This window comes from Aulonocara stuartgranti (assembly GCF_965226115.1).
Source record: "Aulonocara stuartgranti genome assembly, chromosome: 15".
Lineage (NCBI taxonomy): Eukaryota > Metazoa > Chordata > Actinopteri > Cichliformes > Cichlidae > Aulonocara > Aulonocara stuartgranti.
Genome location: NC_138951.1, coordinates 33954536 through 33971165, shown reverse-complemented (window position 1 = coordinate 33971165; position 16630 = coordinate 33954536). Strand labels below are relative to the sequence as shown.

At 41.2% G+C, this 16630-nt stretch overlaps 2 protein-coding genes across 3 annotated transcripts in view; one reads left to right on the top strand and one right to left on the bottom strand.

The window, feature by feature from the left end:
• Window positions 1-802: 802 nt before the first annotated feature.
• Window positions 803-10636, bottom strand: cgrrf1 (cell growth regulator with ring finger domain 1). The gene is made up of 6 exons (XM_082504772.1): window positions 10396-10636; window positions 6846-6976; window positions 4902-5079; window positions 3604-3751; window positions 3106-3213; window positions 803-1790 (listed from the first exon to the last, which is right to left on the bottom strand). Exons 1-6 carry the CDS (start codon window positions 10497-10499, stop codon window positions 1488-1490), a joined length of 972 nt encoding a protein of 323 aa, XP_082360898.1. The 5' UTR covers window positions 10500-10636; the 3' UTR covers window positions 803-1487.
• A 4172-nt stretch (window positions 10637-14808) lies between these two features.
• ddhd1b (DDHD domain containing 1b) overlaps window positions 14809-16630 on the top strand; it is a 34766-nt gene continuing 32944 nt past the window's right edge. For both annotated transcript variants that reach the window (XR_014271169.1, XM_082504745.1), the window contains exon 1: window positions 14809-15766. Coding sequence is in view for 1 of the 2 variants with exons in the window: in XM_082504745.1 (XP_082360871.1) it covers window positions 15052-15766 (715 nt within the window). In the remaining variant the exon portion in view is untranslated. The remainder of the gene's footprint in view (window positions 15767-16630) is intronic.

Genomic DNA, 16630 nt, shown 5'->3' with positions numbered 1-16630 from the left:
ACTTGTAAAAGAGATGAATGCTTCAGTTTGTTGCAGGTCAAAGTGAAATGAATGCGATTGGTTGAACGAGTGTTTGTGATGTGTGTTCTTTGTTATCTGCATTATTTTCTTCAGCGTAAGAGACTCAGCAGCAGATTAGAATCAAGTACAACATTCATACATTTAATAAATCACCAAATTAATACACGCATGTTCCTGTGACCATGCAACGCACTGATTTTAGTACAGCAGGCTGCACACTGCTCATATAAAACATATTCCCCCATTATATTGTCACTTAAAACATGCTGTAAATAAAAGACTGAATGAAAATATAAAAACAAACGTCAAACATGGGCTCAGTCTACGTTTGATATGATAATGCCATCCAGAGTAAGCAAACAAGAAATTAGAGGTCATCAAGGTCTTTAAGTCTTACAGAAACACCTGCAGTTTAATTATCACGGAAAGATAAAGTATTATCATAGAAGTGAAAATGTATGCTGTTCCTTCTAATGCATCAAAGTTTTGCTGTGTAGTTTGACACAGAACTCGGAAGTTGGAGCTGGACAATGTTCCAGAGTTTAGTTAATGAGCATCAACAGTGAAACTAAACTCTGGCAAGCAGTTATGTAACAAGTTACTGTAACCAGTTTCCATGTTTTTAGTCATCATGTTTAGTAATTTATTACAATTATGTTATTATTTAAATTGCAATGGCTCTCAGGTTGTTGTTTTTTTACCCTGCATGCTCACACTACAGTCAGCTGAATCAGCTCGTTTCTGGGAGGTGGAAAATGAAGAGATTGACAGCTTTGATGAGTGCAGGTCTGGACAATCTTTTTATTGAATTAAAGGACAAGAAAAACAAAGCCAAAAATAACCTTGTAGCTTCCACTTCCACCTGTTTCTACCATAGAATCACCCCGGCCATCACTCTGGGCTGTTTTTCTGTTCATATGTCAAAAGTACAACACAGCTTGTATGCATGTTGTGCAGAACTGTAGTTTTAAATTATTAACTGGTAACTATAAGACAATTATGGAGTAACACAAAAGTGGTGAATATAGGTAATATAATGTATTACTTTTAGGAAGATTATCAAGTAATATCTAATCGATTACTTTTGTGAGTAACAACCACATCATAAGCGGTCACAGTGATGCCACTTTCAGCAAGAGGAGCCAGAAAACATCACAATATCCTGTTTGCGGAAGAACTGAGTGAACATAAGGAACTGTTTAGTGTAACAAAAGTACTGCAGAACAACCCGAGAACATCCTTCCATGTATGGTGGAGGCAGTGTCACTCTCGTAGAAAGGAAACTATCCCAGAGGCTAGCTGAAGCACTGCAGAAGTTGGGTAATGCTGTAAAGTCCTGGAGAATGTTTTAAAGAAAGCCACCAGACCTTAAAGGAGCACAGACAGGTCTGATCTGCTGCTAACCAAAACACCTGTCACACAGGCGACAGATCCTTGTAGTCATCTCTTCTATCATCTTCACCAGTTCACTGACAGTCATTGCTCTGTGTCAGTGCAAACGACTCCTGGACAAAGGCTCTACAGATGGGGCAGTGCTGGAAAAAGGACACGCAGCTGTCACACATGCAGGCGTGTCTGCAGGGCAGCAGCACCCTGTTCACTGCTGCATTCTGACACACCACACAGTCTCTGCCCTCCGTCCCCTCTGACCAGTCCTCCTCCTCCATCACTGGGATCTGATCCTCGCTCTGAGTGTCACTGGGTGTGAAAGTGTGCCCCGAATCAGCAGACCCAGACATCCCCCCGCTGTCAGCAGACATGAAAAGAGGCTGCAAGAGACAAGAGATAGGTTTTTCTTAAACTGCTGTAACAAGGCCCTAAGTGCTTGGCAAACTGGAGATTTTCACACGTGTATTGACACTGACAGAGACGACACAAAATATGTAACATTTTGCTAGTCTAAAGCCACAAGATCTGCCTGATAGGCATCTGCAGTAATCTGCATCAGGGTGAGAACTGCAAGAAGAGTCAGTGAATTCCTCTGAGTGTTCATCCTGCAAGTGACGGGAATTCTAGCTCTACTAAGAGAGCCTGCTCTTTTGGTTTCTAAGCAGCTCGTCAGAAGTTTTGTTAAGTTTAGGTAAAAAATGAACTAAGTAAAATGATGTCTATAATTAATGACTAATGTTTATTATATATAATGACTTATTAAAGTACAAAAACAAACATCCATCTCAGTTTGCCAAAAAACATACAATCCCTGATTATAAACTTTGAATTATTTACAGTGAAATAATAAAAGACAATCAAACAACTAAATAAATGTAACTGCTTAAAACAAAAAGAAAAAAGCTCTTAGTCCCATTGTTGACTTCAAAGAGACACATTTCATTCCTGACTGACACACCACTACATCATGATACATATTCCTTCAAAGCACACATTACAGAAGGCAGGAAGCACTGCATTAATGAAACCTGATTTACCACATGGAGCCTTGCTCTAAAAAACTGTCACATTTAAGACTGTCCTTGAAATAACTGTTTAAACCCAAACTTTTTAGAGCCATAATGTGGCACTACATAATAGTAACCAACCTCCTGTTGTTTGTATTGTTGGTAAAATAAAAAAAGCTGCTTTTTTGTTGTGCTGGCCGTGGCTGCAGCAATGACTCTAATGGTGAAAACCAAGGAAAGACTGTCCACTTTCACTCTTGGCCTTTAAACACAAGTGCTTCTTGATTGCTGGCTGGCTGCGCTGACACAGGAGAATCCAGGAGTCACTGGGATTTATGCTTCAGTGGGAAATGAAGTCATAACCGCAACCCCCTCTGAAACCATGGGTGAAAAATAACTGAACAAAGCCAACAACTATTCCGTTTTGTTCTTCTCATGCATTTTCTGGCCAATTCTTCACCTCAGTTTTTGAATTTGTCAGTGACAGAATAACAATGGTCTCAGTATAAGGAATAATACTAATAAGAATAATAGCATCAACCTAGAAATAACAGCAAAGTCCTGACAGTTTGATCAAACTGACATCAGAATGTACAAAGAAGTGGACCTTTTATGTTATTTTTGACATTTAATGGTGTCCTTGAAATCAAATGCATTATTATTATTATTATTATTATTATTGACCAACCTTTAACTCGTACATGCTCCCTTGTGAGGTGAGGAGGTACTGGAAGAGAATCCGTGCAGAAAGCTTGTATTTGTCATCAGGAACATGAATAACTATGACACTAGCCACCTGAAAGAGAAAACATTTACAATCACTTCTACCAGTTCACCATGTAAATCTGCATTTTTTTAACTCACTGTGAGTGTTGCTGTTCTCTGACTGACGGCTGCTCCCACTTTGACACACTTTAAGTTTTCTTATTAGATAAAACTCATCGTTAGGGTTAGATCAGACTGCTCGGGGAGTTCTCATGATGCACTGCCCACGCCCCTCTTCATTTTGACCACACTGTTACCCTGAGTGAAGGCAAGATGGTATAGTGTTGCTTCACAGCAAGAAGGTTCCTGGTTCAAATCCCAGTTGGGGCCTTCCTGTGTGGGTTTCCTTCTCACAGTATAAAGAGCCTTAAGACAAACTGGAGATGTTTATAAAATAAATAAATTAAATGATTAAACTCACAATGTCGTTCACGTGTCTTTCTTGTGCCTCTTCCAGGGTCAGCACAGCCACGAGAGGGTAGCGCTGTCTTGGCAGTGGTCCAAAATCAGTGATGCCCTGATCAGCGGGGATCTGTGCGTGCCGCTCCGCTCTATCTTCACTGCTGATACTGAGAGAAGGTCAAAGACACTAACGGCAGGAGACATGAAGACATGCTTCATGTCTTCCTTCATAAGGCAGACATGAAGCATGAAGCTCAATGAGTCAAAGAGCGGAAATGTTAGAAATGATTGCTTTGACTGATGACTAATAACACAAACTTTGCTGCCACTGGCACAAGAACGTGAACAGACCACATGTAACAATTAGTCCAGTGCCAAACACCTGAATGGACCTCAAAGGTTCCTACAAGCGGAAACAAGCTCCACTGTGTGATCTCAGGGACTATGCTGTTATGCTGTAAGTGTTTGATGACCGGACCCTAGCCCACTTGGTCCAGCTGGGCAGAAAGAAAGGAGCCCCAAAAAGACAACATGGGCACGCCCACCCCCTCCAGGACACAGTGTTGGGGTCAGGTGCAATGTGTTTCAGGTGGAGGGCAGTGGCACAGGCCCTAGCAATTGGATACCCGGCTATCAAGGCTGGCTGCTGCAACATCGGTGTGCTCCAACTACAGGGGATCACACTCCTTAGTCTCCCTATGAAGGTCTTTTCCAGGATACTGGAAAGGACAATTTGTCCATTAGTTGAATCTTAACAGTGTGGCGTTCGTCCTGGTCATAGAACATTAGAGCAGCATTGCAGCAATAAGTCGGACTCATTTCTGGTAGGTGTTTTACTCCGCTAGAGCTCTTTGTCACTGATTCTCTTCATAATAAATTTTATGGACAGAAGTTCTAGGCATATTCAGGTGCCGGAAGGCTTCCACTTTGGTAGCCTCAGCCTCATCTCTGCTTTTTTTAGATGATGTGGTTCTGTTGGCTTCGTCAGGTGGTGGTGGCCACCAGCTTGCACTAGAGTGGTTCACAGCAGAGTTTGAAATAGCAGGAATAGAAATCTCCCATTCTAAATCTGAGGCCATCTGAGGCTGGGTCAAGGACGAGTTGACGCCCCAAGTAGGGGAGTTTAGATGTCTCTGGGTTTCGTTCAGGAGTGAGGGAAGAGGGGAGTGACACACAGTGTGAAAAAAGAAAGAAGAAATTTCTACACTCCAGCTCGACTGAACAACACAAGTTTAGATCTCACAGGTCAAAGATTAAGTCTAAACTGTTTGACAGAGGCATACCACTGAGATACTTGGTTAGCAACAAATAGGATACTGGAATTTCTGGCAATAATAGTAGTGGAGGTTCAGGGCTTCCTGGAAATGCTGGTGGGTGCTGAGCATCATGCCATGCTGGTGGGCATGTAGCACTCCTTGTAGGGTACTGACCTCACAGCCCCAGAAACAGCTCAGGACACAGGACTCCAGACAACAAGGTCTCACCAGCACACCGTCTGAACAGAGCAAAAACAGAAAAAGGTTCAGTGTTCCACAGCATCACCATTTAGAGTTCTTTCCATTGAACAGCAGACCACAAATCAAATTGATAATTATATAGACTACACAGTAGGGCTGGGCCATATTATACCGTTCACGGTAATACCGGTATAATGTTAGACAACGATAGGAAAATGAAGTATCGCGATAGAATATGAGTAAAACGCGCATGCGCAGTGCCTTTGTTTTCACACGCACATGGCCGATTGTTGAGTGAAACAGATGAACCAGAATTGGTTTGTAAAAATGGTGCAACTTCAGTGATGTGGAACTGGTTTGGGGTTTGTCCGTCAGATACACGACAAAGCACATTTTTTTGCAGAACATGCAAGCGGCCGTCGTTATTGTCGTATTTGTCGGACTAAGATGCTCTTAAATCTGGGAGTAATCTGGGTCCTAAACCCCGTATACTTCAGGTCAAACGAACACTGCAGCATCACTGAGAGTTAAAAACTGTCTAAATTCTTTCATCCTTAATACGATCAGCATTGCTGCTTTACCAGGTGTAACTATGAAGTTTAACTTCCAGGCATCCATGAAAACAAAATTTATTACATTTAACGGAGTTAGAAGTTAGGAGGAAGCTAGCGGAAGTTAGCTCGCTAGTTTCGCTAGTTACCTAAGCATGATATTGCATGTTCTGACTGAGAGATTTCTGAAAAAAAATCAAACGTACAGCTCTGCTATCACGTCCAACATAAATGAAGACAGGAAACTAAACAGCAGTGACGTTTGTAGGGTTACTGAAGTTGGGCTAGCTGGTATATAATGATGTGCTACGTGATCGCTAGCGACACAGCTATGTTAGCATAACATAAACAGTGAAGCTGGAGGACGAACACTAACACTTTTCCACTTATAAAAGTTAACGTTAAGGTTCCTGATAGTTAGAGACAAATGCAATCGCATGGCAGGATACTGTAAACGGACCAAACTTCAGTCAGGAGAACTGAGATAATCCATCCACAATAAAAGGTTAGTCATTAATATACTGCAACAACATGGGAATAGAGCAGCTGCCAGAGAATTCAACGTTAATGAATCAATGGTACAGGAGTGGAGGAAGCAAGAAGAATGAGTTTAATAAAGTTTGATTTATCTGACTGCTTTGTTTCGCTTAATGTGCCTTATAATCCCGTGCACCTTATGGTCCGAAAAATACGTACTGCACACTGCAGTTTAATGTTGCAAAGCACCTCTTTTTAACTTCAGTGGATATTATACATGGTTATGCTCAGGATATGTCAGCCCATTTCTACTGGAAATGCCTTTTGGTTAAACTTTCAGCAAGGAATTTGCATTTGCACTGTTACATTTTTATAAAGCTTTAATGTACATAAAAACCAGCTTCTTGTTTAAGTGAAAATAAATGATAGGTTGTCTTTTTGCGCTAGTAATGTTGTGGAGTTGTATTTTGTCTCGCATCAATTATATCGTCAGTTATATCGTTATCGCAAATTTTCAAATATATATCGTGATAAATATTTTTGGCCATATTGCCCTGCTCTACTACACAGAAACATTCTCTTGGCAGTCAATAGATTTACAGTTTTTTCTATTTAGTACATCCAGCTGGACACCATCCTCTGGAAACACACTAGAATATGAGGGTTAACAGATGTTTCTGGATGCAGGCATGGAAGTTTCACATCCCCAAATACTTTTGGGCCAAAAAATACCTTTTTCCAGTAACAGCATTATTTCATTCCTCATCTGTTCTCACCGGTAACACTTGCTGATCCAGAACCCAACTCCAGGGCGAAGGGATTGGTCACCTGAACCATCTGTTTCTCTGGTAAGCTGGGCTCTTGCTCATCATAGCTGCGAAGTATAACTGGAACGTCAAAGCCAAACCTACAGAAAAGAGGCGAGAATAAGCAGAGTCTCTCTGTCTGGTGGTGTTCTCGCTTAAATCTAAACCGATTCGATTAAATGCAGAGGGGTGCACACACTGGCTGGCTGTGTAGAAACATGCTCTTCTGAATTAACTGCTACTATGTTGACTGTAGTCTAGAACATGACACAGTTATGCCTGGAAATGTTTCTACAACCAATTATCAACAATCAAAAATCCAACTCAAGTGCAGATTCTGAACTTTATTGTAAAAGGATTGAACAAAAATAATGCATTGAGGAATTACAATCCTTTATACAGAGACCCAAATCTTTAGAGCTTCAAATGCAGGTCATATGAGCAATTTGTTATTTCTTCATCAGCTAACCAGATACAACGTCTGAATAGAGCTGGGCGATATGAGATTTTTTCATATCACGATATGTTTTTTTCATTTCAGGCGATAACGATATCTATCACGATATAAGCCAAATAACTATATTTGTAAGATTTAAATGTGCCGTTGCTCACAAGTAAAATGTGAAATAATCAGCAGCTTGTTTTTATTTAAATATTTATTCCCCATAATAAGTTCAACAGGGTAGATGTACTTAAGGAACATGAGACTTTTTCAGATAAATAAAGGCAAATATTGCAAACTACACAAAAGGCAGCCGCTAAAGCGTTTAAGTTTCAAAATAGAACAAACGAAACAGACTAAATTGTCAATTCCACTTAGAAACAAAATATTAATTCTAAAAATAAATCTTAGTTTGTTTTACAGAAGAACAGACAAAACTGACTAACTTTTGTCAATATCAAATAAACTGAGAACTAAAAGGAAATTCTCAATCTCTCCTTGTTGTATAGCTGAGCTTTTCAAACAGTTTTAACAGTTACTTTAGTCTGACAAAAGCCGAATGACGAATTAGCGCTTCCAGTCAGAGACTGAGGCTACGTCCACACGTACACGGGTATTTTTGAAAACGGAGATTTTCCGTTTTCGTTTTAAAAAATAATCCCGTCCACACATAAAGGCAGAAATGAAGGAAAACGCTGCTATGAACATGCCAAAGCAGCAGGTGGCGCTAGATTCCTAACCGTGCCGAAATGCTGGCCAATCAGAAGTCTAGAAGCCTCGGTGGGAAAAAGTAAACAAAGCTGGGGCATAGAAGCAGAACAGAGTCGTATGTGTGGAGGGACAGTAACTGTGTGTATATGTAAGCATTTAAACACTGCAGAGAGTAGAATTAACAGTAACAGTATTGTAGAAATTCATTTCACCGAAACAATAACGTGGCGCACAGTGTGACGCATGCACCAGTTTATTGTATTTCCAGACTTGCTTTCGGCACAATTTGCAGTGCACGCTACTCTGTTTTTTGTCAGACTTGAAATAGCCGAAATACCTTCACACTACGGAACTTCTTTGGCTCTTCCGTTCAACAATCTCTCTGGCATTGGAACCATCATCTGTTTTCTCTTCGGTCACGCTCGGTTGATTTTTCTAGTCGGCACACTCATTTCCTCCATTACGCGCTGGCTCCATTACCCGCTGGCTGCTTCCCAAACAAACACACGTGCGGCTTGGCACTTGTGCTATACGGTAACAAGTCACGCGACGTGACGCTGCGGCTGTGATTGGTTCGGCTCTGCGCTACTTAATTTGGATTGGCTGACCTTTTTTTTTTTTTTTTTTTTTTTTTTGAGGACAAGAGCGGCGAGGTCTATCGCGATAGCTTAATTTCTCTATCGAGTAAAAGTTATATCGCGATACATATCGTTATCGTTCTATCGCCCAGCTCTACGTCTGAATTGTTTCTAAGTGTTGCATGTCCATTTCACAGAATAACATATTCAAGAATAACAGGCAATTATTAGGTTGCAAAATGAAAGAAATTCAGGTAGTGAGCAAAAACTTCAGAGGAACAAAAACCAATTGTCAAGGAGAAAAAATGACAGATGGCAGAGTTCCTCAGAGTAAACGGCAGCCATTCACCATTATTATCACTGCCATTGTGTACACTGCTCCCAGTGCTAAGGCTATTTCTAATTAGGCACTTGGAGGCCTACACGACAGCAACGTTGGGCTTCTACCTAAACACTTTAGCAGCTTTGAAGTGATTGGAGGGGATTTTAACCACAACAGGTTCAAGACTGCGCTCCCCAAGTTCAAGCAATACAACAACTTTAAAACCAGAGGGGTGAACATGCTGGACTCTTGGTGTACACAAACCACCAACACACATACAAGGCAACCCCCTGACCCCACCTGATCATCTTTCCATTATGCTTGTACCTGCTTACAAACCTCACTGAAGCACATAAAGCCAATGACAAACAGAGGATGCAGCCTTAGCACTTCTACTTTAGGCACACTGAGTGAAGCCTCTCGGCGAGACCACATAAACATCCAAGAGTATGCGAAGACAGTAACCAGCAACACTGCACAGTGTACAGAGGATGTCACTGTAGGTAAGAACTTCACTACATGTGGCAATCAGAAAACCTGGAAGACCATAGAGGTGTGCTCCCTGCTGACACATCACTGCTCACAGCACTCGGTATTAACCCACCTGGACAGTAAAGACAACCACGCCAGACTCCTGTACATTGATTTTATTTATTTTTTCTCCTTTGGGCGGGGGATCAGAAAAGAATTAAATGGTAAGCCGCGCTACTAGAGTCACATGTCATATTTACTATCATCTACAGGTCGAGGCCTCTGACAACGAATATTATTTTGAAACATCACTAGCCCATTATTTTTTTCACCTCGTTGTGTGTGTGTGTGCACATTTGTGAGGTTGTTCTAGTAATCTTCATAATACCCACAGCCCTAAAGTGCACCCCGATGAGACCCAGAAACCAAACTTAAGCAATGGTGAGTACACTAGCGTGGATAACGCCAGGTAGTGTGGTAAGAACATTTTCACACCCATCACCGGAACACAAACATCATAACAAAGCCCAGAAGTCCCAGATTGATCGCTCAGTGCAGAAGCTATGATTGTCTGGCAGCATCACCGAGGGAAAAAAAATCATCAAATTTGTTATTGCCCGTCGGTTCCAGTCTTAAGGCAGTCATTAGTGACTGTAAACATTATGATTAAAGTATCAATGGGAACGATACTAAACTCAGATTTTTAATTATGATAGTTTCTCCAGTTAGTTCTGAAACCGTGAAAATTAATGGACTGTAAAAAATAGTTTGGATTATTTTAATTAAAGGTCAATGCAGTATTTTGTTCAACAGAAAATAAGCAAAATGATTGATAGACATGTTACAGCACGCTGCGCCAGACCTACATGCTATGTTATATCATGAAGGCCACATTCAAGTCGTTAATATATAAAGTCGAAGGGTACCTGTGTGGTGACAACGAATGTAAATTATATATCAAAGTGTGGCTAACTATATTAGCTAAATACAACTTACCAGCCGAGGACCATAGCAGCGGTTACAACGAAACAAAGCGACACCACACTAATATAAAAGAGCGGAGAGTACTCGTAGAGTGTGGCTAGAAACACCCCTGCCATTTCACATCAGCTTCAAGAATAAGCGTGTTTATTTAAAAAACCTCATATAACACCTTGGGTTCATTCCAATAATCCATCTTGCTTAGCAAGGTTCTCACTGAGACGTAACACGGAAATAGCTTCTTCTTCTTTTTTGTTTTTATTATGTATTGGTGGTTGTCAAACAGCAAAATGGTGCATTACCGCCACCAACTGGTGTGGAGTGAAATATCACAAAAATTTGAGAAAATGTCTGAAAAAATAAATTTGAGAAAAAAGGCAGAAACCTAACTTTTTTTCTCAGAATTCTGGAAAAAAAGATGTGCCCACTTTTATTTTTCCCCAGTGACTTTAATCCTCTTCCATAATTTGAAACAGTCTGATAACTTTCACTCCCGGAAGTATCTCTGTGGCTGTCATAGTAAGTAAGAGCTGTTCATATTCTTCAAATACTAAGGAAAGAAGCATCAGCACTTCCTTTAGCAGAGGATACACTGGACCACCCTTTATGAAAGGGGAGGAGAAAACGCCGCCCCATAATTCATTGTGACGGATCATCCGACCATTCACGAAAATAACAACAAAGTAGCAAGAAAGTTGCGCGTATCATGTAAATGTTAACTGCATTTTCCATTCATGCTAAGGAGGGATAAGAGTACTTTTAGAAAGTGAGTTCTGGCCCTGTGATTTATAACCGTAGAAGCAAAAAAAATCATAATGGAATACTGCATTTTGTGTTTACTTGTGTTATCCTTCTCTAATATTTAAATTCGTTTGATCATCTAAAACTTTTACATGTGGAAAATACACCAAAAAAATATGAGATCAGGAAGCGGGGGGGGGGGGGGGGGGGGACTTTTTCACACCAACTCACAAACTTCAAGTCCACACCTGACGATACTGGCTGTCTGGGAGCTCCTCCCTGAATCACCAATAAAGCAATATGGGATAGGCAGGCTCTCGCTTAGACCAACAAGAGAGCGGGGAGAATGGCTTTGAGCTGACCAGTGGGAAACGTAACTGATTTTACGGCCTTCTGAGGAAGAGGTTTTATGTTTCAAATCAGTCAGACAAAGGGGGATTTCAGAAGGTCACGCTGGGAGATAAGCCTCTGTGATGACCAAAGCCAATTCAGAGCTGATTAAAACAGATGGTGGTGTCCTGCTGTGCTTATGATAAGGCAGGGTGTTAATTTTACCTGGCCAAAGATTTGTTATTTTTCATGCCTCTTTTGTCAGCGTTTTGATAACAGGGGAATTATAGCACCTTAATGCAGTTTTACATATGTACAAAGCTGAAGACTAAGAAACGGTAGCTGATACATTTGATATCGTAGCTTCCTCTGACATGGTGTAGCCTTTCTTTACGTGTTTGAAATGTTTTTCACTGTTTACTCTTTCAGACTCTGATTTCCCCATTCAAAATACAGATGAATGTGTAATTGATTTTTACTGATGATGGTGTTTTAGACAACATTAAAGAAACAAAAATGAGACCATCTCTCAATCTCTCATATAACAGCTGGTCCGGGACAGCAATGTGTGTCTTTATTATGCTGCACAACGTGTTTGGTGACTTAAACAATGTTAATATTAAAGAAAGAATACCGTTCTATGTATGTGTATTTTTAGAAATAGTTTTATTTTACATTTGAATGTGGAGATAGATCAGTCTGAAATCGCCTTTTTACTAAACATTTTTGCTGACACCCAGAAACGAGGCTCTTGAAGACTTGCGATTAGAATCAGAGATTCAAATATCAGATGAGCTCTTAAGTGAGATAAATATACTAAGTGAAAATTCGGAAGTCCAGTGCTTCCCAAATTTTTGTCACTGTCAACCCTTAGGTAACTTTATACCAAAACAATGTAGAAGATAGTGCATCGATTAGGACCTCGGCTGCAAAGTTTGCATTAAACCAGCAATGTGATTATTCATTACAACAACCAGGAGGAAATGCAGAACAGAGTACCACATCCTGCTGTATTTTTGAGAAGTGCATTCAATAACATGGAGATTAGACGCATTTTGAATTTTCCACTTCCAGATAATACTCCAAATTATGCCGAATATTATGGGAAGTGTGCCTGAGATGTAGTTAAGTTAGAATTGCGAGGTCATCGGCTGCAAAATAGTGTTTCTGCGACTGTACTGTAATAATGATCTGTCTGAATTTGACTGACTGTAATGTTCTCGCTGGAAGTTGGAGCTCCATTGTTACCATCAGAGCTCCTTCACACATTGATAGTTACTGAACAATGAAGTAATCAAAAAGAAAAGCTGGCATAGGGCATGACCTGAGTCACCATTTATGTTTCGCAATAAGTGTCCCTCAAGAGTTTAGCAACCTTCAGACAAAGAGTACGTCCACACACCATACTGCAAAAACCCTGTTTTTATTTCTATTTGAGAACCTTTATTACACCAATTAACATTTTAAAGCATTTCTGGGCACAAATGTTGTATGTGACCACAGTTATACAGGTTATACAAATGCCACAGGTCATTGTTCCGTCTGTTTGCAGCCATCTTGTAGTCACGAAGCTGCCAAGCCTGTTGTCTGCCCCGATGCAACCAAGCATCATCGTCGACCCTGATACACATGGATATGAGTGAATCAGGTGAATCAGGCGAGTCTTCACACAGTCGACCGAAGCATCAGATATGCATCAAACTGTGACACCTCATTCACCTTGTGATAGATCCATGTTTCCTTACTACAAGAACTACGGGGCTACACCAGGCACTGTGTGACTCTTCTATTACTCACATTTTTAGCATTTCAGACAATTTCTTTGAACAAATTGTCCCTAATGCTCAGGTAACCTGTAGGGTAACCGTCTCCAAATGGTGCTCCAGGAGATTGGTACAGCCGAATAAGGGGAGAATACATCTGCAAAACGCTGTTGTTATGCAGCAACGTCCGCCCTCTACTCCCCTAACATGTGAAGCTTTGCCCTCAGAGTGTCCAGAATGTATTAAATCTCATTTTAGTTGGTCTTGGACCTTGCTTCCAGTTTTCTTTCTTTAGGTCTAACACCTTGACTTTCTCAAAGGTAATTCCCAATAATTCACGCAGTTCTTTTAATGTGCGAGACATACACGATGTGTCCTGGTCAGTATTTCTTTCAGGATGCCAACTCAGAAAATGGCCTGAAATTGCACCTATGCAACACTCTTTGTAAAAAAAAAAAGGTGCACAGTAGCACTGCTTTGGGATTTCGTGTTGCACAATCCATCAGAACTAATACAAAGTGATATCCGCATGCACTAGGGTGAAATTATTGTCCCTTCTCACTCTTATTATCAACTATATTTTGTGTGTGCTTGTCTATCTGTAGCAGTGCAAAGCTCTATGACAGTCTGGAGGTGGACATAGCAAATATGACACTGTTGTAAATGAACATTGTAGCTGTGTAAGCATCCATTAATAACTGAAAGTTTTTGTTTGTTTGTTTGTTTGTTTACCCAGTGTGAAAGCAGAATATTAATTGAATAATTAATATTAATTTCAGGACTTTATGCATGACATTATGAACAGGGGCTGAGTCACCTAAAGATTTGATCCTAGAATCTGAAACTAGAATCTGAAACTGCATGTCATGTGCTGTTCAGCTGATAAACTTTCCTCATGGATGTAATATTGTGTGTGACTGGGGCATGATGTTTGACTGTTTGAGACTGGAGTTTGGGTTCCATTTATTTCACATGGCTTCTCTGTTTATGAGATATTTGCATACTCGAAAAAGTGTTGTGAGCACTGTTAACAAATAGGTCAGCTTGGCCAACTCTAGGAAGACTCCATTTCTGGATGATAGAGGTCACTGCGCTCACTGGAATCCTGGAATTTCACTTTGTCATGAATCCATTTCGGAATAAGGCTGTAACATTACAAAATTTGGTACGAGTGAAGCGCTGTAAATACTTTCTGGATCGAGCGATCCTTGAGGCGACTGTTGTTGTGATTTGGCGCGGGATAAATAAAACTTAATTGAACCGGATGCACCGTGCGATTCCTGCTATTACAAACAATTGTGTTTTGGAATTTAATTTTGACACGACGACAGATTAATAGTCAGTTTAGCAAAATTCTAAACAGTATAAGATGAAATGTCAGACGATTGTTTGACCTGATTTTAAATAAACGAGTGAAAAAACAGACTGATCTTCAAATTAAAGGTCTGTAGCTGGATGTTCACCGCGCGCAGGACGCACGCGCGTTGTGTGCGTCCTGCTCGCACGCGTTAGTTGGGTTTACAATTTTCGTCTTATTGTGAAAAATCTGTTTATTTTGAACGTTTGAACAGGAAGTTGCACTTTTCGTATTTTACCTAACACTAGGGAGCGACTGCGAATCCCATCATAGCTTATTGTGTTTATTCCAGCCATTATCAGAGAAAGGAGGATGCAAATGGGGCCAGGAAAGCAGGGATTTATCTTCACTTTGTTCAGCTTTAATGTGTAGCTATAATGGCAAGAAAGACAGTGAGTAGGTGCAGAAAAGTAAACCGTTAATCGGGTCCACTGGTCTGCTGGGAGGACATCACTGTGAGTTTTCCTGTGGACTCTAAAAATGAGCAGTATAAAGGAAAAAGGGACTATTCGGCAGCAGAGCTCCGAGAATAACTCTGTGAGCAGCAGTGAGTGGGACATGGCAAACGATGTGTTTGTGTCCGGTTTTGACGACAGCGTGTTAGCGGACAGCATCGGTGATGGGGACCAGGAGTCGGCACAGTCCAGCTTACTGGACACGCGTCTGCCCTTGGATGGGATGATGTTGGGCCTGGATCGGGTTGAATATCCTGCCTCATCCTATCTGGATTTCGAGCCAAACTACACCGAAAGCGATGGCAACCTTACAACCAAAAAGCGCATCCGGTCCAACAGCTCCCGGCACCGCGGTGACATCGTTACAGAGCTGGGGCCAGAGGAGGTCCGCTGGTTTTACAAAGAGGACAAACGGACGTGGAAGCCTTTCGTCGGACACGATTCTTTAAAAATCGAGATCATCTACCGGCGGCTCGTTGACCAGAACCAGGATAAGGCCCTGGATCCCAATGAAGCCGACGAAAAGGAGACAGCCGGGTCCTCTGAGCTGCAGCCGGAAAGCTCGGCCGTGGACAGTGCAAGTTTCAGGGCGGAACCGGCAGTGCAACAGCTCTCAGTGTCAGAGCAAATCACAGAGCCGGTCCACAACGGCGGCACCAGCGTGGAGGCAGTGTGTGTCAGAGGGGGCCTTTATGAAGTGGATATCAAAGAAAAGGAATGCTACCCTGTTTATTGGAACCGTGAGCATCTCAGTAATGACATAGCTGTTGTTAGGACTGTTAGCACGTGTTCTGCTGTCAGTATCTTTGACCACTTCTAAGAAAATGAAACGTCTGCTGCTGCTGACTCTGTCACCTCTGAGCTCTGAGGACTGAGCTAATAGGCTGCTTTAAAAACGTCCTCTGTTACTGACATCGTCATGGTCTTACTGACCACCCAAAGTGCTTTAGACCAAAAGCCACACTGAGCCATGCATTCACACAGCGCTTTATTCTGTACACATTAAGTGCTTTATCTGCCTCACATCCGTGGCCACGTTCCAACTACCAGTTCACTTAACAAGCATGTTTTTAGACATGCTCTTTGAAACGAAACAATAATACAGTTGTTTCCGCACAATTAGTCGCATATTAGAAGGAGACTTCTCAAGACTTTGTCCAACACAATAGCGATACTTTACAGGGATGTAGAGCAGAGAGCAGGAATACATATATACACACTACTGGTCAAAGGTTTGGAACACTGCAATTTTTCTAGTTTTTTATAAAGTTATGCACTTTATTCTCCCATTACACTCTGAAATGAAAGCATAGTACAATTAAGCAATTAGAGTTAAAAAAAGAAACCATGGAATTAATTTATAGACTAACATTTATTCTGACTCATCAAAGTAGCCCCCTTTGGCAGATATAACAGCTGACCAACCCGGGACATTCTTTCTACAATAGACATAAAATATTTTTCCATAAAGTTCCCATATCTGTTGCACAAGTTCCCATAAATGTGGGGTACTTGTAGGTTGCTTTGCTTTCAGTCTTCTGTCCAGTTCATCCCAAACCAGTTCGATGGAGTTTAGGTCTGGACTGTGCCACTCCATATTTTCA